This window comes from Chrysemys picta, chromosome 3, assembly GCF_011386835.1.
Source record: "Chrysemys picta bellii isolate R12L10 chromosome 3, ASM1138683v2, whole genome shotgun sequence".
Lineage (NCBI taxonomy): Eukaryota > Metazoa > Chordata > Testudines > Emydidae > Chrysemys > Chrysemys picta.
In genome coordinates this window covers 175,514,208-175,538,177 of record NC_088793.1, presented here as the reverse complement: position 1 = coordinate 175,538,177, position 23,970 = coordinate 175,514,208, and the positions used below count along the sequence as shown (strand labels likewise).

Sequence of the window (23,970 nt, the reverse complement as noted above, 5' to 3'; positions counted from 1 at the left end):
AAGTTAGAAGTTATAAAGGTGTGGAGGTTGAAAACAATGTGTTGCTCTGTGAAAGTTGGGTGTTCACAGCAAATCACCATAGTACAATTATTTTGTTAGCTCCATTTTTATACAGCCACAATAAAAATGGGTTGCTACAGGCACTGATAAAACCATCACAGTACCATACTTTGGTTTCATTGCCAAACAGACACCCCATAGGGTAAACATTTGGTTTACTAAGCATTGTAGTAGTGTCCAGCTGAGTGTTCCTCAACCTTTTCAGGGTGGTGACCCCTTATTCGAAGGTAAAATTTTTCCAACCCTCTTAAATGTATTCCAAAAGAAGGGATAAAAAAGTCTAAGGGGTAACCATGGTAAGTCTATACAATTTATTTGTGGATGTGTCTAGAGAGGATGACAGAGAATACTGTCTATACTTGTTCATTAGCTTGTTCATTTATAAGCCGACTCCCCAAGATGAATAAGTAAAAATAGCAAAAACTGTATGACCCTTTCGTAAGCCGAACCTATATTTCAGGGGTTGGAAAACTTTGGCTCCCAGCCCATCAGGGTAAGCCGCTAGTGGGTCAGGACATTTTGTTTACCTGGAGTGTTCACAGGCACGGAGCCCCCCAGCCAATATTCAATTCAATGATTCCATAGAGTTTTAAATCATCAAATTTTGGTGTAGACCCGTTTATAAGCCGACCCTGGCTCTTTGATGAGTCACTTTTTTATCAAAAATATTTGACTTATGAACGAGTATATACGGTATGTGATCTGAGAGGGAAAGATTTTCTTTGCTTTAGATTGCAACAAAACTTTCAACAACTTGCGACCCACCCTGATTGCCTTTTGTGACCCATCCCCCAGAGGCTGTGACCCAGTGATTGAGAAACGCCAATCTTACTTAAGTAGTAATTTTACTGTGTTCATGTTAATTATACAGGAAAAAGAAGAAAGGGCTGATTTTCAGAGATGCTGTACATCTGAAGCTCCAACTGACTTCACCCAGGTGAGCTGTGAATTTAGGCTTAGAACTTTCCCCCCAGCTTCAGTGGGCAAGTGGGACTGGCTAGAGTGGATCCTGGATCGTAGTACCATTCTTTCCTTTCCCCTAGACACACAAAAATCCCTTTGTGGATGCTTCACTATTTGATGGACTGATGTGTGGGAGGTGGTCGGTCAGCAATGCAACCACACTGGAAACCCATGCGACTTTTGTGGACAAATGAATGCTTTACACCAATTTTCTCATTCACAGTGGAGACCCCTCCTTTTGGGGGAATGATCTAATCAAATCAGATTAGTGGGCAAAGGCCATGCTGCTAGAGAGGGATGGAGAGCAGAAAGCTAGCCTGGATACTTGAGGCTTTTGTGGTTCTTGGGGGATTAGCTCTTTCATTGTTGGAAGCCTCAATAACACCCTACGGCTGGAGATAGGAGAAAACTTGGCCTCCCCAAATGGAAGAATCCTAGGGTTTCGCTAACATAATATGGGAGTATTGTGCCTGGTGGGGTGAACTGTCCCTTAGCACTATTCTGGAGGACAGGGTTTAAGGTTGAAAGTGCAATTATAATCATCTAATTTGTCTCTCTATGAAAAGCAGCAGGGATGAATTCTATGACACAAGAAAATTCAAGAAGTTCTTTGAAACTCAAGCACAAGCTTTCTAAGAATAATGCAAGTAAACCTTAAGAGACACTATCAAGGTCACCAGGCCCAAGATTTAACATATCCTTCCTCCTTACCTCCGTTTGCAAAATCCATTTAATTTCTATTATTTTCCCCCAAACAAATGCTTCAATACTATTTTTGCTTTAAAAACAAACAAAACCTTATAGCATCCCTATGCAAGAGAAGCACCTAGAGAACTAGAGCAGTAAGCACACTAAAGGAATTCACTTCACCTGCATAAGCGTGGATCCCATTGCCCTTCCCTGACCCACAACTATGCTACACTCTGTGTCACTCTTAGTACTCTGCTGCTTAGCCCTTCGCTGATATTGCTCTGCCAATGGCTCCCCCTGTGCAAATGGCCTTGGAAGGGTCTTCTGTGCCTGGATGATTTTCATCCCAAGGCTGAAAGCCAGCGATAGTTTAGGAAAGAGATATGCGTTTTTAAGCTTCCAAGGGATCATTAGAATCAATAACTCATTTTGAAAATGATGGAAAATCCGTGACAATATCCTTTTAATTTAGAAAGGTAATTTACTTGGGTACAACCACTGGCTGAATAAACTTTCATAAACCTCATTGGAAGCTACACTTCCATGAAAGTTGCGGAGTTGCTTGTAACGAGCATAAATCATATTTTCTGTAATGGTGTAAATACAGAAAGGCTGGCTAATGACCAGCCATGCAGCTGCTTCTTACAAATCCAAGTGGAAGATTCAAAGATCAGTTCTAGTGTCTGGTAGAGCTGAAAGTGACATACTGGACCAATGTAGAAGAGATTAGGAGCATGACCATTACTGCCTACACCAGATATTGTCCTTTCTAATAGCTGCTATGGTTTCCTCTATCACTCTGCAGAGGGATCTTTGCCCTCTTTGAAACAGGGACTGATCCAAAGCCCAACAGATTCAATGGGAGTCTCTCTTGGCATTGATATCAATGAGTTTTGGATCAAGCCTACAGCAAGCACAGCAAGAATAAAAGCCAGTATGGATTGTGACAAGTTGGCCGATGTTCATCTGGTGGGTTCTGTGCTTTTCTTGGTGTGGGGGGGCTAAGAAGCCACACCTTGTCACTGCTCTTGGGCACCGAGGGCCCCGCTATTGGCCCAGGAAGGTGGTAGAGGAGGGAAGCAGGGGAAGGGTCTGGGTTTGCGCCTCGCTCTGAGTCCCAGCCCCTCTTAACCCCTGTGGGTTTCTTACCCTCTTCCTCCTTGGGTGGGGTTACCCTCGGTCTTTAGATGCTGGGGGAGGGAGTCTCCCTGCCTTGCCGGGGAAGGGTCTCCCTTACTTCGGTTATCTGGTCTCTCAAATCTCACACACCTCCAAGCTCCAGTCCTCTCTCCTTCCTCCTCCTGCTCTGACTGCCTGAAGCAGGGGGTTTTATAGCAACCCTCCCTAGTTTACAGGGAACCACACTTTAATTAGCCTAGGGCTTATATATTTCCCCTCTCCCACTCCAGTATCACAGGATGGAAAGGATTGTCAGGAATTCTCCCACATTTCTAGGATTTCTGGGGTAACATAGATATAACTGAGTCAGAATTTACTCTAGATATTTAGTCAGAATTAGTTCTAATGCTGATGCCCCAGTCACCTCCTTTGGCAGATTATTCTACTGACCTCAGTGTTTAACCATTTTTTCTAATGTCTTAAGTCCCCCCCCCTTTTTTTTTTAAATTTAAGGCCTTTATTTGTAATTTTATTACCCATAATTCACTTAAATCAATATCCCTCTTTTCTTACTTCCTCAAGTATCTATGACACAAGTAGATAGCAAAATCCCCCTTAGTCATCTTAGGTCTTGGTCAGAAAACAGCTGCACACTTGTGTAAATATGTGCCTCCTTTACATAGGCACAACTATATATGTGCATGCAAATCTGGAATTTTGATGCACACATGACTAGATAGGCATTGTGTGCATTTGCAGCTATGTGCATTCACAGTGCATGTAAATGTGTGCCTATTTTCTGACTACAAATCAGGCCTCTTGGCTCAAAGGTGTTCTCACTATGTTAAGTCTTCCTAACCTCATTGTTATATATCAAGCCCTTTTATCCTTTTACATTTTTAGATGACATTCTTAATCAATCAATATTTCCTTCACAGAATTGCAAGAAGTTAAACATTGTAGAGCACTTCAAGTGTGCCTCTGTCAGGGTTGAAAACAATCAAGTTTATTAAACTGAATCAAATTTAAAGAGGAATTCTATATACTTTCCATTCCATTTGTTTTAGTCTTCTGTACTTTCTCCCTTTCATCTTTTATTGAATGTATGTGCAATTTTTCCTAGATTGATGTCCATATAAAATATTCTTCTGGATTATTTATGAAGATATTAAATTTTATTGGCCTAACACTGACCCATCTGAATCTCACTGGATGTACCTCCGACTTTGAGGTTGCATGGTTTATGATTATGTTCTCATTGTGTAACCCTTTTGTCAACACTCAATACAAGTCACAATTTTCTTTTCCAAATGATATCACTTTTCTGATTAAGAGGTGGAGTAAAACTTTCAGATGATCTTGCCTGGGGATTCTACTAAAACAGGGAAAACCAAACAGGTGCAAACCTATGGAGCTGGTACAAAATAATCACATAGTGTAATTAATTATGCATGGTGCACTTTCAGAGTGGGGAGATGCTAACTATAAGAATTGATAGAGACAAGTTAGAAGAGAAGTTATCCTTGATATACTTTTTACTGAGAGGGAGGAACAGATTGAGAACGAGAAAATAATAGACCAGACTAAAAAAATTTGAATTCACCATTGTAAGGAAAGGTTTCACAGAAAGCAGTTATACAAGGCTACTAGGTTTCAGGAAGGCAAAGTCTGGAGAACTAAGAAAGCTGGTGAATAAGGTGTGATGAGAAGTATGGAAATCCAACACTGTGATAGCAGCCTGAAGGATCATAAAAACCAGCATAATTAAGATGCAACATACAATCACCCCTACAAGTAAGTATTTCAGGAGCCACCAGTTGACACCTAGCTTTACAAGGAACTGCTTAGAGACCACCAACAAATCTCAATGGAAACGGAAGAGGTAACCAAACAAAAATATTAACAGTGATGTAAGGAAAAAGGAGCAAATATGCAAAAGGAGCTAATGCTATCAAAAGGGTGTGAAAGGAAATAAAAATGGCTTTTGCAATATATTAGGAGAGAAAGAATTATCAGAAAGAAAGAAGGCCAATTAACATATTAGGAGGGATTATATCAATGATTAGTCAAAATGGCTGAGATACTGAATTCCTTTTGGTTTTTAAGAAGAAGAAAAACAAAAATTCATTTGGACAATTAAATAATGAAGATCTTGCAAAATGGCTATTGATAAAGTAGAGATAAGGGAATAGCTGGAAAATGTGAATGTATGAAAAACTACCAGTAGGTAATATGCATCCTGAGGTATTAAGGGAAAATAGCTGACAGAAGTACTGGATCACTGGCAATTAGTTTCAGAAATCTCTAGAGAAATAGGGAGATATTGGTGGCCTGGGGTAAAGCAAGTGTGGATTCATTTAGAACTTTACCTTGAGTTCTGGTCAGTCCTTTACTAGAAAAATGTTGACAAACAGGACAGGTTTAGAGAAGAGCAACAAAAATGATTATGGGATGAAAGGACACGTCTATGTGGAAATGTTAAAAGAGCTAGATATATATAGGTTGGCTAAACCTGGACTAAGACTTAACAGTTTACAAATATTTGATGGGTGTGAACAATGAATAGGAAGAAATTAAGGAGGAGAGTACGAGGGGGTAAAACTTGGACTAAATTGGATGAAATTAGAAAAGGGAAGATTTAGATTTAGGTTTTGAAATACTCCTATGAGTGAAATCTATTAGGTAGTGGTATATTCTCCCAGTGAAATGGTGAAAGCCCAGTCACTTGGGATATATGAACCCTCACTGTTATCCCACAGAGGAAAATTCTGCATAGACAAATGGGACAGACTAGATGACTTAATAGGTCTTTTCTGCACCTAATTTTTACGACACTTGGATTCATTGGGCTCAATGTTTTTTAATATCTTCATAAACTCTTTGAAGAAAGACACCAACAGAACATTGATCATACTTGCAGACAAGACCAAACAGTACAATAAAGAGGGAACAAAATTAAAAGGAGCATGAGGGTTTCCAAAGCTTTGGCACCCAGTGGAAAATAATATTGTCTGATTAGGTACAAAAGTATCATACTTGCAGTGCTGTAGTCAAGAGTCTGTTCTTTCTTTAGACTCTAAGCCAATGTTTTCAAATACCTCATCATAAAATTTGCCATACATATTCTTAGCCCAAAAGTTGACATTTTTGTAAAATATAAATAAATCTCATTTGTTTGGTGATTTTCATTTAGAGGAAGAAAAGAATACTGAAAACTATTTTGCCTGGGTTCGGTTGCTTTAGCAAGAGAGGTGGATATTTATTTACATTTGTTAATTTAAAATATGATACTTTATTATTACTTAGATAGGTATCTGGACATAACTAGACCATTAAACATTTTTCTTTCCTTTATTGGTTTTAGTCCTTAATGTTGTTTTTTTATATTTTTTTATTTGATGTAATCAGGAACTTTTTCCCAAACACCACAACCACAAAGGTTTACCAAGGTGGGACTATTGCATAGTTCCTACTGAGAATGTATATAACTTGAAGCACATTCTTCAGACTGAGATATCCATAGAAACTGAGGAAAATCTTCAAAATAGGATCTCTTCAGTTTGCAAAGAGACTGAATAGAAAAATGTTACAGTGTATTCTAATCTGACACTTACCTTCAGAGGAACCAATACCAGGGAAATCTCTTCAGCAAGGCACTTACTCTGTTATTTCAACTTCTAATTTCTGCACCATGTGCATAGTTTCTTAATACAGCAAAAGAAACCAACAATTTTTAACCAAGTTATCTCCAGAGTTTACTCAAACTGCTACTTACAATCCGAGGTTTGAAGGGTGGCTTGATTTTCCTTTGTTCTAGAAGAACCCAGTCAATTTCCTTAAAGAACGGATGCTGTTTAATCGCGTCCTCCCCATTTTGCGACGCCACACAACCTAGGCGCTTATTTGGGTTTTTTGTCATAAACTGGGGAAAGGAGAAGTTACAAAATATTAGTGACATATGGTTGATAATTATTTGCAATCCAACCACACATTCTCAGTGCAGCTCCTTAAGGATACTCTCCTAGAAAGGGCTGCATTTCCTGCCTGAGTGACAGGATTCCCTCTAGGGGTTAGAGGTTCCAGGCAAACTCATCTGAGACTCCTACCTGTAAATCTCATGGGAAAAGGCTCCCTCAAAAATTTCAGGAATATCCTAATTTCACCTTGCTGGGAATAGACTCCCTTTCAGTATTTCTACTTCAACTTCCAGTGTTAGACAAAACTGGTAAATGCAGCAACAAACTATTAAACCCTCCAGAGTCATCTTAAGGATAAAAGTTCAGGGAGGCTATTATGTTAGCCACTCTGGTTTGCTCTGCCATAAATATGATTTTAGATTTTTAACTGTTAATTCAATTGCTTTTCTTGAATTCATAGGATCACAATACAGATGCTCTAGCACACATCCTGGAGATGGAAGAAAGGGTGCAGGGACCTTGTCCTTAGTTCCCAGAGTTCCCACAAAGCATGTAGGCATAATGTATTTGTTTGCACTGGCAGTGCTTGGAGGACACTAAGTCACATTCTAAGCAGCTGCCAGAGGGAGTGTAGTCTCATCCTGGAGTGGGTTGGGGCCTGGCTCTGCACCGCCCTTACACAAGAGCCAGTACACAAGAGACTTGGCTGAAGAGAACATAGCCTATGACTATTCTCTCCATGTGTAGCAAAAGCTGCCGATAGTGAGTTCTACTCAGTGCCTCTTGAGTCATTATACCTGCTCCTGGCCTCTGCAGGTATAATGCTGCCAGGAGGCCTCTGCATAGGTGCTACCCCTCTCTCCCTTGCTCCCAGTAAGGGCCAGATTCTAAGAGTCATAATTAAGATAATAAATATTTCATGACCATGACGTCTATGAAAACAATATGATTCCGGGTGTTCCCATAAAAAGTCATGCACTGCATGTAGTCACACTCATGTAAAGTGGATATAAAGCACTATCAAAACAAATTCTGTGTGGCTGTAAATGATACTGGAGAGAATAAGGCCCCATGGAGTTTGTCACTCTGGCCAACATGTGAGTGAGCTAGATTCTTCCATGAAATTTTACATATTTGTCTCTCTATAGATGCAGTGTAATTGAGTATGGGAGAGTGATCAGGGTTTTAAAATAGTTTAACACTTTTAGTTAAATATTATTAATTGCAAATCTTTGAGTTTTGCATTTTTTCCAATTACCAGAGCATCCTTCCTCATAATTTCCAATGGCAAACAACCAGCTTCATGGGTATTTTGGTGCTTTGTTATCTTTACAAATTCTTAAGCCAGTACTTGCAGCTTTTTAACAGTATTCGGATAGAAAATAAACTTAATGAGAATTAACATATTGACTTTTCCTTCTATTTTAAAACTAAGGTTACAATCTTTGCATTTTCTGCCAGCACAAAGCTCATTCTTCTGCCCCAACAACCTTCCTTAGCCAGAATAGATCCCACAGCAGAATCATACCCAAGGAAAATAGGTTTTAATTCATATAATCCTTTCAATATCTTTCTCCTTTGACCAACACATTTTCACAACAATACGGTTTTATTGTTTCTTTATACCATACACAAGACTATTTTGGTCAGCCAAGGACAAATGTGGTTATGTCAGGTGGAAAGCTGCACATATACATTTTCCCTTATCTCCAGTATGCTGGCCAGGGCAAAATTACACAAACATCTGTGCCCCAGCTATTGGTTCCTGTGGCTTCTCCCATAAATACGGTGTAGTTTTACCTTGAGCGAGCTAGTTAACTTAGAGAAAGTGGTCCCCACAGATAAAGCAGTAATTTCAAATAACCCTTTGCGATGAGCATGTTGAGAAGTCCCAACCTTTCACTTATTACTGAAACAAAGAGCTTAGCAAGGACTGATGAAAGTATTAGGCATGTGTGGGTGAAATATCCCTCTGTGCTGTACCGACCTGGTAGCCTTGTGCCAGTGAGAGGAATGGGGGTGGTGGAGAGGATGCATGGGAGCTACAGGCAGAAGGAAAGCACAGTGGTCAAGAGGTCAGAAGCACTCCATTGTTAAGCTGGGAAGTTCCACTCTATATTGGAAGCAGGCTAGTATGGAGAAGATTGTCAGGGGAAGCCACAAAGCAGGGCCTCTGGATCTCTGCTTACGCAGATCCAGTTGCAAGGTACAAAGAAAGTGCAGTGGCTGCTGTTCTAGCCTATAGGTAGGAGATGCTATAGCAGCTGCAGAGTGGAGGCAGTGCAGCCCCATTTCATGCCCCCAAGATGTGGGCTGGAGTTTGCAAATGAGTGCATATACACCCACCTCCAAGCAGGACAGCCACATATAAAGTCTCAGGCTCCATGGAGGTTTAGAGAGTTTTACCCTGATACGAATAAACAGTGTATCTGAAACTATTTGAGCTACCAGGTTACCTGTTCACATGCTTCAGGAAATATGCTGAGAGATCACCAACAAGGGAGAGGAAAACTTCCCCCAACAGCATAGTATTACACAGCTGGCCAGGTGCATGTTGTTTTTCGTTGCACCTTCCTTTTAAGTACTGGTACAGACCACTGTTAGAAACAGCAGATAGGACTAGACTGCTGACTTGTCTGAACTAGGATGAGAACTTCCATGTGCCTTTCTCTTGAAAGAGCAGTAATATTTTACATCCCTGTCATGCCTTTCATCCAAAGTGCTTCACAAACTGCAATATGACTGAAAAACAGCCTCTACAGTGGAGGAAGACAACTGACCACTGCACAGCATATTCCATAACCATGAGTGATAGGGAAAAATTGGCCAAGGGCCCTGGAGCAAACAAATAGTCATACAAATACGGCAGTGGGATCGTTAACGTCCTCCACAGAGGATAGGGCATTGTTTTTTTACAGGATAATCTGCATAGACTGCTTCACAATTAGGGTTGCTAAACCTCCAGGATTGTCCTGGAGTCTGCAGGAATTAAAGATTAATCTTTAATGAAAGATTACATCATAAAATGAAACCTCCAGGAATCTATCCAACCAAAATTGGCAACCCTACCTCACAATGAACTCACATGGAAGACAGCTTATCTGCTTCAGAACAGTGACCATAAGAATATAAAAGTGACTATTTTATTCTACACAGATTCTCATATTGCCTCCATCAGCTAGTATCTGATCACTTTCCAGTAGTGAATTAAGCCATGTGACTAACATCTGTCACGTACTGTTTGTTCTCTCTCATTCTCTCTCCACAGGGAGAAGTGTCTGTGCAGTGAAGTTTGTTTTGGTAGGGTTTTGTTTTGTTTCCTGTAAAATTTATTTCAGCTGCTAAATAAGCAGTTACTGCAGCCCATAAAATGGTCTCTCCCAATGAACATGTGACCCATAGCTGGATCAGCAATTGATAGGAGCCTAACCTACTATCTTCTGAAAGGTACAGTGCACGTCTTCCGTGCAGTACGTTGTGGTTCCAAACAACACATCAGCCATCCCAAGGACAGCCCTTCCAGCTTAGTCTTAAATTAAAGTGAGCTATTTTCACTGTTTCTCCAGGTTCCCCAATAGAAGGCAAGTCTGATGTCAGTAACTGCCTGTATTTTCTCCTAGGGGAAATAAAAACAATTTTTATGAAAGAGACTTTGTCAAAGGATGATGATATACTGAGAAAACCATAAAATGCATTCCTAGGTTCCTCTGCTTTATTTCACACACAGGAGCAGCTAAGTGACTGGGAGAGAGAGGAGACCAGGAACCAGCCACAGTGCACCCTGGAGAAGAATAACATGGAAGCCATATGATATGCTTCTTGTACTGTGTAATCCAGATATCAAAGCAATAGAAGCTGGTCTCTGTCTATATCTGGTTCTACCCTCATGCCAGGCTGCAGGCAACCAAGACATCAGCACAAGTATTTTTTTTTTAAAGTGCAGGGGATTAAGATGCTACTAAGTAGTGTAGTTTAGTATTCTACCCCACAACCTAATAGGACTCATATGTAGATACTGAGGGTGAAGAGACCTGATGAAATGATACCGATGAAAATATTTTAAAAGTATTTTTGATGTTTGCCATAGTCTGTAATCTCTTAAAAGGCTGAAATGGACATTATCCTACTACCTCTTTTGTCCTTTTTCCATGTGATAAATATCAATTCATTTCCCCTCTATTTTCTATGGAGTACAAGCCAGTGCAGATTATTTATCTCCCAGTTTGCTAAAGCATCGTTGATGATGTAATTGTCAATACAATTATAGACTAAAAGAACCTTCCTATCAACCACCACCTGGCAGGATGGTGCCAATGCAGCAGGAGAACCACATAAAAAGTCATAAAAAGTCACAGGATCACGTGTTAGTCATAGCTATTGCTTTTTTATTTTAATTTCTTAAAGGCTGTGCCTACATAGTGAAGCTGATGCCAAAACTCGCAATGATTTAAATGGGAGCAGGACTGGACTCTTGCTGACATAGTGGTAAATTGAAATTAATACCATGGGCCCAACGCTCAGTTACATTGAAGCACCTTTGCACCACTCTGGCAGTGTACAGGGGTCGTAGTGTAAATGAGAATCTGATGTTGTAGGTCATGAGACTTAGGCAGCTAGGTGTTTAACAGACAAACTGTCCAAGGTATTTAGGCACCTAAAGAAACAGATGGGCACCCAGTGGGATTTTCAAAAGCATCTCAGCAGATTAGGCGCCTACCTCCATTGAGATCAACTATTTAGGTGCTTTTAAAGATCCGACTAGGCACCTATCTGCAGCTTTAGGTGACTAAATACCTTTGAAAATCTGGCCCTGTGTCATTTTTGAAAATGTACCTTAGGTGCTTTTGCAAATTTTACTGTTGGAATGTGAAGAATATTTTCTATCAGGTCAATTTTAAAGTAGGGTCAAATTTGGAGCTGAAACTATCTGCTCATCTCCTTTTAATTTCTAGAACCAGCTTTAAACACAAGCAAGATAGATTAATAGGCCTCCATAGTTCTGTAGTGACTCAGCGATTCATGGCCCTATTCCTCCAACGTTGGTGACCCAGAGATAAGGCGCACAATACAGCTTCCCATTCAGCCATCCCCTCACCCTGCAGGAGCAGAGACTGCAGCAAGTCAGCTTCCCTCTTCTGATACTAGATACTAGACACAGAGAAGGTGGCATAGGAACCTGACCAGCAGCTTGGGACTCCTGAAATTTGCAAGACCAGTACTGAGTGCCAGAAGGAATGAATCTCATACTTTGTCATTCAAGGAGAACAAAAGTGCTTCATATATAGTCACCGCAAGGAATAGAGACCTTTGCTGGAATAATATGGACGCTGGTAAACATTTATGACTCAGCTGGTATATTGAGGCACAGCCAGCAGTAGGGTGCAGAGATGCACTGTTCCAGTGGAAGTTCCTAGGGGGCTATAGATAGGCACCAGATCTCTTGGAACAGAGGGAGAACACGGTCATTGTGTCATCGTTCCATAGGGTGCACCTCTCCTCTCCATGTGGGGCCACTCTGTTGGCAACTGCGAGGGGAATTGGGATGAGGCACCCTGTTTGGGAAATCTAGCACTACTTGGGGTGCCAGACCTGTGTAGTTCTTCTGAGTGTGCCCAGCTCCTGTAAATGAGTGCAAGGTGGCACAGCTCCCACAGCCACACTACAGCTGGTGCGGCACTCAGGTGGTAACAGTGGTGGGAGTGTTAGTGTAGACAGAGCACTGGTATGTCTACCACTATGTCATCAAGACCTACTCTGAGCAAGGGTAGGGAAACAGGCCTCTGAGTTGGTCTAGGGGACACTGTAAAAATGTCCATGTCCCATCAACACAGGCACTACCACCCTTCTTACTACTGGTGGAGCTCTATTGGTGTTACTACAAGTATCTGAGGCAACACGAAAGACCAATGATCCTGATTCAACCATGAAGACTCATGCAGCACTCCCAACAAATTCCAATGACTGCTAAAGGACAGCAGCACTCCACCCACAGGACAAGGAGTAAAGTGATTCATTATCATTGTACACTAGCCTCAACCATTGACACACTGGCTCCGCAATGGCCTCTTCTTCCCCACTGCTCATACAGATCTCAGTGATTTTCTGACACCCTGCACTGGATGAAGAGAGAGGAGCGGAAGCTTGTGTGCCAATGGTGAGGGGGAAAAAGGCTGATTCAGATAAGATGAAACATAACAAATTCGTCAAAGCCTACAATGAGGCTGTATTACAAACTAAGAAAACCTTCCTATCAACCACCACTGAGACTGCCAAATCCTGACCCAAAGAGCTATCCAGGGTGGTAAACCACTTCACCAGTGCTGAGTGCCTACAACCTGCATCTGAACTGAGCACCAAGTGCTGTAAAGAACTATCATCCTTCTTCGCTGAAAAGATCACACACACCCAAGAAGCCTTCTCAAGCAGCAAGCAGCATGGATCTGTTTCACCTATACTCACCAACAAATAGACCACATGCATTTTCACAATTCAGTACATCCATTTATTAAGAAGTTCTGGACATCCCAAAGAAATCTTGACCCAAAATTTGTGAACCTGACCCATGCCCTTCCTGGCTTGTGAAAGAGAGTCATGACCAACTGGTGCAACTCCTGACTGAAATAGCCAAAGTGTCATTCAGGCAAAAAACCTTCCCCTTCCCCTTCTCCTTCTCCTTCAAACACACAATATTCTGATATACTGATTCTAACCAAGTGCTGCTCAGTGTCAAACCTCCCATTTCTGAACAAACTCATATAGAAGCTGGTCGAGGCCATTTACAAGCTCATTTAACTGAAGCTAACATTCTAGACCTGGCACTATCTGGTTTCAGGGTAGGACATGGAACTGAAATTGTCTTAGGGACACTGATGCATGATCTCCTCCTATCAAAGGCTAGAGGATAGACATCCATTCTCATCCCCCTGGATCTCACAGTATTTGACACTGCTGACCATACTGCCTGAGAGTGGTGGGCAGGGGTACAGGGCAATGCATTAAAATGGTCTGAGTTTTTCCTAGAGGCACGCACCCAATGAGTAGTACTGGGAAACTGCACCTCCACCAATAGACCTCTGACTTGTGTAGTCCCACAAGGATCAATTCTCTCTGGTCTTTTTCAGTGGCTACATGCAACTAGTAGGTGAACTGGTCAGATGACATTGACTCAAGTGCCAGCAATATGCGGATGACACACAGTTCTACCTATCATAGAATCATAGAATATCAGGGTTGGAAGGGATCTCAGGAGGTCATCTAGTCCAACCCCCTGATCAAAGCAGGACCAATTCCCAATTAAATCATCCCAGCCAGGGCTTTGTCAAGCCTGACCTTAAAAACCTCTAAGGAAAGAGATTCCACCACCTCCCTAGGTAACCCATTCCAGTGCTTCACCACCCTCCTAGTGAAAAAGTTTTTCCTAATATCCAACCTAAACCTCCCCCACTGCAACTTGAGACCATTACTCCTTGTTCTGTCATCTGCTACCACTGAGAACAGTCTAGATCCATCCTCTTTGGAACCCCCTTTCAGGTAGTTGAAAGCAGCTATCAAATCCCCCCTCATTCTTCTCTTCTGAAGACTAAACAATCCCAGTTCCCTCAGCCTCCCCTCATACGTCATGTGCTCCAGACCCCTAATCATTTTTGTTGCCCTCCGCTGGACTCTTTCCAATTTTTCCACATTCTTCTTGCAGTGTGGGGCCCAAAACTGAACACAGTACTCCAGATGAGGCCTCACCAATGTCGAATAGAGGGGAACAATCACGTCCCTTGATCTGCTGGTAATGCCCCTACTTATACAGCCCAGAATGCCGTTAGCCTTCTTGGCAACAAGGGCACACTGTTGACTCATATCCAGCTTCTCATCCACTGTAACCCCTAGGTCCTTTTCTGCAGAACTGCTTCCTAGCCATTCGGTCCCTAGTCTGTAACAGTGAATGGGATTCTTCCATCCTAAGTGCAGGACTCTGCACTTGTCCTTGTTGAATCTCATCAGGTTTCTTTTGGCCCAATCCTCTAATTTGTCTAGGTCCCTCTGTATCCTATCCCTACCCTCCAGCGTATCTACCACTCCTCCCAGTTTAGTGTCATCTGCAAACTTGCTGAGAGTGCAGTCCACGCCATCCTCCAGATCATTAATGAAGATATTGAACAAGACCGACCCTTGGGGCACTCCGCTTGAAACCGGCTGCCATCTAGACATGGAGCCGTTGATCACTACCCGTTGAGCCCGACGATCTAGCCAGCTTTCTATCCACCTTATAGTCCATTCATCCAGCCCATACTTCTTTAACTTGCTGGCAAGAATACTGTGGGAGACTGTATCAAAAGCTTTGCTAAAGTCAAGGAATAACACATCCACTGCTTTCCCCTCATCCACAGACCCAGTTATCTCGTCATAGAAGGCAATTAGGTTAGTCAGGCATGAATTGCCCTTGGTAAATCCATGCTGACTGTTCCTGATCACTTTCCTTTCCTCTAAGTGCTTCAGAATTAATTCCTTGAGGACCTGCTCCATGATTTTTCTAGGGACTGAGGTTAGGCTGACTGGCCTGTAGTTCCCCGGATCCTCCTCCTTCCCTTTTTTAAAGATGGGCACTACATTAGCCTTTTTCCATTAATCTGGGACCTCCCCCGATCGCCATGAGTTTTCAAAGATAATGGCCAATGACTCTGCAATCACATCTGCCAACTCCTTTAGCACCCTCGGATACAGTGCATCCGGCCCCATGGACTTGTGCTCATCCAGTTTTTCTAAATAGTCCCAAACCACTTCTTTCTCCACAGAGGGCTGGTCACCTTCTCCCCATACTGTGCTGCCCAGTGCAGCAGTCTGGGAGCTGACCTTATTTGTGAAGACAGAGGCAAAAAAATCATTGAGTACATTAGCTTTTTCCAAATCCTCTGTCACTAGGTTGCCTCCCTCATTCAGTAAGGGGCCCACACTTTCCTTAACTTTCTTCTTGTTGCTAACATACCTGAAGAAACCCTTCTTGTTACTCTTAACATCTCTTGCTAGCTGCAACTCCAAGTGTGATTTGGCCTTCCTGATTTCACTCCTGCATGCCTGAGGCAATACTTTTATACTCCTTCTTGGTCATTTGTCCAGTCTTCCACTTCTTGTAAGCTTATCACCACATCACTTATCCTTCACCACATCAGACCATACTGCTATGACTTAGCATCAAGATGGCCCAGTGCTTGGATGAGATCAGCTCATAGCTGAAGAACGGCTGGCTAAAGCTGAACAGCAGCAATAGAGAGTTGACACTGGTGGACAGAGGGAAGCACTTTGAAGAGTTCACAGCCACCTTAGCAGTCTTTGTTTAAAATTCAGTCCATTGTGCAGGTGTACTTGTGGAGCTGGTTCTGAGCTCTCACATAGCTGTATTCATGAGTAATGCTTTCTATATCATCTCTGGTTGGCTAGGAAACTCTATCCCATTGTGGTGGATGATGATCTGACCTCACTTATTCATGCATTTCACTACTTCTCAGCTGGAGTACAGTAATGCAATATATCTGGGCATGAAGACTTCAGCACTTAGGAAACTCCCAGTAGTATAGAATCAGAACACTGCAGCACATGTTCTCCTACCACAAACACATCAAACCTGTCATTCGTTCTCTACACTGACCTCCCATAGAATACAGAATCAAGTTCAAGGTCTTGGTCTTTATCTTCAAGGCACTCAAAGGCCTGGGCCCAGCATATCTAAAAGACCGCTTAAAACTTCAGGATGAAAATGGTGGTTGGCAACTTTGCTCCTCTGGAACAAGGCAGCTTGCTACAATAAGGGTAAAGCTCATCAGTGTGGGAGACAGAAGTTTCTTGGGGACAATCTGAGACTGTGGAATGAACACCTCCACGAATTAAGGACCATCAAAACCTCACCACCTTCTGCTCCAAGTGCAAGGCGAATTTCTTTGACCTGGCCTTCTCTAACAAACACATAGCAACATGTATATATTTTTTAAAAACCCAAATGACCTCAACAGCACATACTTCTCCTTCTGTGGAGAGGATGAGTAAACAAACAACATGTGATAGATGTTAGTCACATTGCTTAGCGCATTACTAGAAGAAGCTCAAATACTACGGTGATGAGCATGTCATAAGAACCTATACAGATTAGAATAGAGATTTTCCCAAAAAGGCTAGTGAAGTTATAACCCACTGGTCAGTGCAGGTTACATGACTGCCTCTATGCCTGAGTCACAGATTATATGAATCTGTTACCAGCACCCATCTGTAATTTTAGCTTTGGGGGTGCCCAGTTCAATCTCTGGGCTTGGCCAAGATGCCAGGCCATCACACATCCAGAAGCTCATCCAGGACTCAAACTAAACACCTCCAGTGCTAAACACAAATCTCTACAACTTGAACTAAGCAGACAGACTCAGTAGCAGGGGACTGAAACAGACTCACATCCTCTATGGTCAGGCACAGAAGGAGATCAGTAACACACTGACCACAGACAGTGGAAACTAGAGGTAACTCATCCCAAGCATCTGAAATCTACAGCAGCTCAAATCCCAAATTCCACTTATGGGATGGCTGCCATACTGTGGATTGAATTAAGGACCTCCAGACCTCCAAATCTTTACAGCCTGAGCTAAACCACCAGGCTCCAAGGCTGAGAGCTGGAGCAGACCTGTATCCTCGGTGGATCAGGTATAGAGGGGAATGCAAAACACACTGGCAGTATGCTAGATAGATACAGCCTTTCTCTCCATCTCTTGCAGACAAACACAGTGCTGGACACAATCTGGCTTGCTACACAATCTATCATGCATTCCAGCACTATCAGCAGTAAATAGTCTCATTTCAATGAATAATTGTCTCTCTCACATGACAGAATGGAATTTTAAATAGCATCTTCTGCACATTCACAGAAACAGGCCTAAAAAGATCTGTTCTTGTAGGATAAGTAACATGCTGTTGGTAATGTTTACTGGAAAATTGTCCTTGGATTTTTTTGCGGGAATTAAAAATGGAAAATTGATTCTTGCAAAAAAATTTAAAAAATTTAAAACACTGAACTGAAAATCACATTTGAGGTAAATGTATGTCGTTTTGTTAAACTTTCCCCAAACACTATTTGAAGGGCTGTGAAAATGTAGTGTCTAAAGAACAAGACCCATGTCTGAGAGTACAATGTGAGGAAATAAACTGTTCCAAAGCTAATCCCTTGTTAGTATTCAGCAGTAAAATACATAGACGCCTCTCTATTTCCTCTGTTTTTCCTGTTCTTCATCTGACAATGTGGCTAAAGTATTAGACGAAGATCACAAGTTTCTAATGTTCAGACAATAACTACATAGACACAAGCAGATTGTTAAACGTAAGGGGCCAGATGCTCAGCTGGTGTATACTGGCACAGTTCCATTGAGTTCAATTGATTTACGCCAGCTGAGGAACTGGCCCAACCAGGAATATACTTTTTAAAATGTAAAATGTAAAAGATAGTTTATGGTTGTAACTCTCTTTGTAGAGTTTAAAAAGGGCATTAATGATAAACTACAAACAGCAACAGAGGGTCCTGTGGCACAAACTACAAACAGAAAGACATCAATAAGGGATCACAGTAAGGTAAAAATAAGCATGGCTAGTATCAAAAGATATTGGCAGAAGAACAGACTAACCAGAATTATAAACTGACAACAAAACAGCATTACAGGAAACCAACCTATTATGTGTCATTGCATTTATTTTTCACAGAAATGTGTAGCTTACACAATAGGCCTGTGAATTATTTTCTCTGAGTGGTTAAGATTTATGGACCTGAGCTGTAACATTGGGATCAGTGTCTAAACTCTCATGAAGATCAGGGTGTTGGGCCCCAGCTTTTTGTTTGGTTAATTATGGACAGGGGCCACTGTCAAAAGTCAGATCTGCATCTCAGCTTCTCTAAAGTTCAGGGCTATTAGAATTTGAGGGTTTGGTTCATGCCCACATGAACTATCTGTTCCCATGACTCTATACCAGGACTTTCCCTAAAAATCCACATCTTACTGGACTATATATTCTCCCCTGTCATGGAAACACTTGTGGTAGGGAGAAAGTGCCATGATATCTCATCATGAAATGTTCAGTTTCAGAGCCATCCTTCACTCTCTTAGGAGTCACATGATTTACATTTGTCTATCTCATTTGTGGTGCAAACAGTCAGCTAGATGTCTAGCTTTTAATGTTTGTGCCTGGACCTTGCTGAAGACTCACAAATCCAGATGCACAATCAGGGCTATTGTATAAGTGACACATTTTTGTGAAAAATAAATGCAATGACACATAATAGGAGACATGAAAGAGTTGTTTCAGCTAAGGACAAGAATAAGGCGCATAAAAAGAGTCACTGAATGATGCTTCTTGTCCCAGTGCTGTCTAAGTCAATGTTCACTCCAGCTTTCTGTGCCACTTGCAGAATGAAGCCTTATACAGACCTTATTATGGTAAGACCCAACCTTGAAAATTCTTCTCAAACTGAAAGCCCCAAATTTACCACTGGGATGCAGTACGGGACTGATGATGAAGTAGAATGTCCAAAATTACCTGGTGACATGTTTTGGCCACCTGACAAGCAAAACCCACCTGGATTTGACAAGATTCTGTCAATCACCCAGCTCACCTGGGGTGAAGGACCAAAGCAAAGTTACTTGCATTATAGTGGGAACATCTGTTTAAAAATGCCATTGTGTCAAGTAAGGAAAACAACATGCAGCTTTAAAGTATTTTTTGACAACATGTTAAAAAAGGCAGCAGGGTGGCAAAGTTTATATGTGGATTAAAATAAAAACATGCATCTGATGAAGTGGGTATTCACCCACGAAAGCTCATGCTCCAATACGTCTGTTAGTCTATAAGGTGCCACAGGACTTTAATAAAAACATTGACACTGTTTCTTTAATTACATAATGCTTCCCCTGCTCCTAGTGAGCATGCAGTGTGTAAAGTGTCAGAGTGATAACACAGCTCTAGTTGATTGTGATTTTCCCTGAAACATGATTCTGCCTAGATTTATACAGCATACAACCGCAAGGAACACAAACATTCTGTTCCTTTCCCACAAGAAGTGTAATTTATCCCAGGACCCATTATCCTAATAGTGGCACTCTGAACTGTGGTTGAACTCCCAGTGGTGACTGTTCTGAACTCCTGAAGGTAAATTCGATTTTCAGCAAGGGAATAAAAAGAAGAAAAGAAAAAAAAGGAAGAATGAGAGAAGGAGAAATGGAAGACTCACTGCTTTTAAAATGCTGACAGCTTCTTTGCTGAGCCAGACTGGGTAGAGCACATCGTCATGAAGGATGGATTCAAAGAGATCATCTTCATTGTCAGCTTCAAAAGGAGGTTGCCCAGCCATCATTTCATACATCAGAACACCCAAAGCCCACCAGTCTACCGAGGGACCATATTCTAACTCTTGGAGGATCTGTTAGGGAAACAGAGAGGTCAGATTTAATAGGCAACCTGAGTGATACCTTCAGATGCATGTTTATTGATTAGACACAAGATGCTTATCCTACTACAGTGTCTCAAAGAGGCCAAATCCTGTTGACTTCAATGGCAGTAGGCGTGGGCTTTTTACTTGTGCAGCTCCTATTAATATCAATCATATGGCTAAGTTTCAATGTGTTGCACCGAAAACCAACCTGCAGGAGTGTTCTCAGAAGCATTAACCAAGTTTATTGGTCTCCCCTAGCATGTTCATGAGTAAAAGAGTTGTATAGCCTTCTATATTGTTTAAACCAAGTTGGGGAAAAGTATACTGCATATGCAAAAAATTGGTGGCAAATGTAAAATCAGAACATAACTGCCATCCTGGATCAAACCAATGGTCTATCTAGCCCAGTATGTTGTCTCTGACAATGACCAATACCAGAGCTTCAGGGTGAGTGTACAGAACAGGGCCGATGGTGTAATCCTCTCCCACCTTCCTTTCTCAGCTTCTGGCTGTCAGAGGTTTAGGGTCGCCCTGAGCATGGGATTGCATCCCTGACCATCTTGGCTAATAGCCATTGATGGACCTATCCTCCATGAACTTACTAAGGTCTTTTTTGAATCCATCTGGCTTTTGGCCATCACAAGATTCCATAGCAATGAGTTCCATAGGTTAATTGTGTGTTGCGTGAAAAGTACTACGTCTTATTTGTATTAAATCTTCTGTCTGTTAAATTCATCAGGTGACACCTGGTTTTTGTATTATGGAAAAGGGTAAATAACACTTCTCTATTTGCTTTTTCCACACCATGTATGACTTTATAGACCTCTATGATATCCCCCCTTAGTCATCTCTTTTCTATGCTGAATAGCCTTAATCTTTTCAGTCTTTCCTCATATGGAAGCCATTCCATATCCTTGATCATCTTTGTTGCCCTTCTCTGAACTTTTACGAGTTCCGTGATATCCTTTTTGAGATCAGGTGACCAGAACTGGACACAATATTCAAGTGTGGGTGTACCATGGACTTATATAGTCCCATTATGACGTTTTCTATCCTAATGTCTATCTCTTTCCTAATAGTTCTTAACAATGTTAGCCTTTTTGACCACTGCTGCATGTTGAGCTGAACTTTTCAGAGAACTATCCACCAAGACCTCAAGATTTAGAGTGGTAATTAATTTAGAACCCATCCTTTCATTGTCCGTCTTGAACACTATACATTGATGTAGTTGGTCCTGTTGCACAGAGATCTGCTAGGATTTATAATAATCCTTTTAGTATGAATACTGGAAGCCAAAAGCATCCTCCTTTGAGAATTTTGTTTACAATAGGAAAACATGATACCCTTTTGTGCAGCATCAACCCCACTGTACTATACTAAAGATTGTAGACTTTGCTTTAATTATCTTTGCTTCTTGGGAAAACTGGCAGGTTTTCTGCTTGTAGTGGCAGCAAGTTCCAATGTGTGACACAAGCAAGTCCAACTTCGCAACAGAGACCTCGGATGGGTTAGAGTGATTGATTATTATTATATTACTCCAGGGCTACTGTTATTCGAGGAACAAGCTTAATTGTTGACTTTAGTTTGTTGGAAAGGAGTCTGCAGTTTGGCTGCAAAGTATCAACACAAGAAGGTGACAGGTTAAAAGAAAAGGTACCATGACCCCAGGTTGATAGCTGTAATGGCAACCACCATACACACACTCAAAGGTTATTAGCATTATAGCTGGAATCCTCTGGGTAGGGATTATTGTATTCAGCTCTAGTCAATGCTGATTGTACTGTATATATAAAACCCATCCAATATTAATATAAGCGCAGGTATTGGTCTAAGATTTGAATCATAGTGCTTGGATCCAGATCTAAATGTCCCCAAAATCTGTAGGTGGTTGGACTCTATGTTTTGGTTTGTGATATTCTAGAAATACATTACAGAAATGTCAGCTGCAAAGTTGTCCTCAGAATTGGACTTCTCCATGGTCTGGTGTGGGAATGATCTTTGGATTTCACATTTTTGCTTTGGCATCCTGCCAATCAAAAGTAACATGAACGATATCGTGGTGACTCAAGAGGACAAAGCAGTAGGAAAGCTGGAGGAAAAGGAATGGTGAGAAACAAACAAAAAGGGAAAATGGGAGTTTTGCCACCTTCAATGGGCCCAAATTTTCATCTGAAAATGTCTAGGAGTTTAGTACTGCCTTTTTATTTAGTAAAAATTTATAAAAGAATCCACAAAGTTCTGATTCTTTTTTCTAGTGGAGTAAAGAAATAATGTTCACAAAGCCAAAACCTTACACAAACTCATTTTGCTTTCCTTTTCTTACTGGAGTGCTCTCTCAAACTGCGTAAACCACCCTAGCACAAATTATGTAGCTTTAAAATGAGTTCCCTTGCCTTTGCACTTACCAATACTTGGTATCATCTAGTGCTAAAACTACAGATTTACACTTTATCTTTACTTAGCAACCAACATTTTCCCCCTGCAAAATAATGTTTGATGAAAAAAATACTGATATAACTTTTTGCCCAGCATCCTTAGCACAAATGCAATATGTGTGAGATACATGTAGGCCACCTTTACTAGAGGGGCCTCTGAACTTTATTGGGAATGTTCCAGTCAGGGCTGGCTCTGGCTTTTTTTGCCACCCCAGGCCGGAGCGTCGGGAGGAGGGCAGAGAGCCCGGCCGCGGCCCCGCTCTCCCCAACCGACTGGAGGGCCGGGGGAGGGCGGCGAGTCCGCTGCGGCTCCGCTCTCCCCAGATGAGCGCCGCTCCCCTCCACGTGCCGCCCCAAGCACATGCTTGGTAGGCTGGTGCCTGGAGCTGGCCCTGGTTCCAGCTGGGAAGATCCTGTGCGCTGCAATCCAGCCTTAGAGACCACAACTCCCATGATGCCTTGGGGCAAGAGAGAGAGACTTGCTCTTCCAGGCAGTGCAGGGAGAGCAGGCGGTGGGCTCCATTTTTGGGGAGAGGAGCCAGATTACTGATGTGGAGCTCTGTCCATACCAAGAGTTGCTGCTAGGAAGCCAGAAGCTGCTGCTGAGAGCCTGCTGTGGCTTTGATTGAGCAGGCAGCTTCAGAGGTAGGTTGGTGGCTTCACTGGAGCCAAGGGAGAGATGATTGCTGTGCCTGGAGCTGAATGAGGTGGGCCCGCAATGAAGGCAGTGTGAGTAACCCTCACTCTGGTTTGGGAAAGGGAAGGGGCACAGCAGAGAGTCTGAAGAGAGGCAGAGTGATCTTCCCATCGAACCAGGACCCAGAGCTGCTGACATGTGGTGAAGCCAGCTCCAGTCGTCAGAGGGGTTGTGCAGCTTGTTGCCTTGGCTGGACTGATACACAGAACTAACAGCGTGCTGTCTCCAGCTGCAGATCTCCAAGCGCTCCCATGCAAGTGTCTAGGACTCTGAAATCCAGAGGAGTGTACACTGCGGGGTGGGGTAAATGGTGGCAGTGCAAATGCCAGTTACATAAGATTCATTTATTACTGTATATTATATTTGTTAATTGATTTTATTCAACTGCCCCCTGTGGATTTAAATTAGTAGTGACATATAACACTACTCTACAGCCAAAATGCTTCTGAAATAAATGTAGTCAAACTTTACTAATTCTGGGTCACTGAGAACGAAAATGATGCTTAAAATTGTTGATTGGCTCTAGTTTTCAAGATATGCTATTGGGTCAGTATATACAACCCTTGACTTGGGAATGGCGGAGGATAAGTGAGTTATAAAGGGAAGGGATCTCAATTTAAACCAGAATGACTAAAATACGTCTTT

At 42.0% G+C, this 23,970-nt stretch overlaps 1 protein-coding gene across 6 annotated transcripts in view; it reads right to left on the bottom strand.

Annotated features, from left to right (window-relative positions):
* Positions 1-23,970, bottom strand: part of PRKCE (protein kinase C epsilon) — a 498,954-nt gene that overhangs the window by 20,516 nt on the left and 454,468 nt on the right. For 5 of the 6 annotated variants that reach the window (XM_005296118.5, XM_005296119.5, XM_042855166.2 and 2 more), the window contains 2 exons: positions 19,993-20,181; positions 6,608-6,754 (listed from right to left, as the gene is read on the bottom strand). In XM_005296118.5, coding sequence (XP_005296175.1) covers positions 6,608-6,754; positions 19,993-20,181 — 336 coding nt within the window. The remainder of the gene's footprint in view (positions 1-6,607; positions 6,755-19,992; positions 20,182-23,970) is intronic. The other variant, XM_042855165.2, reaches the window with a different exon arrangement.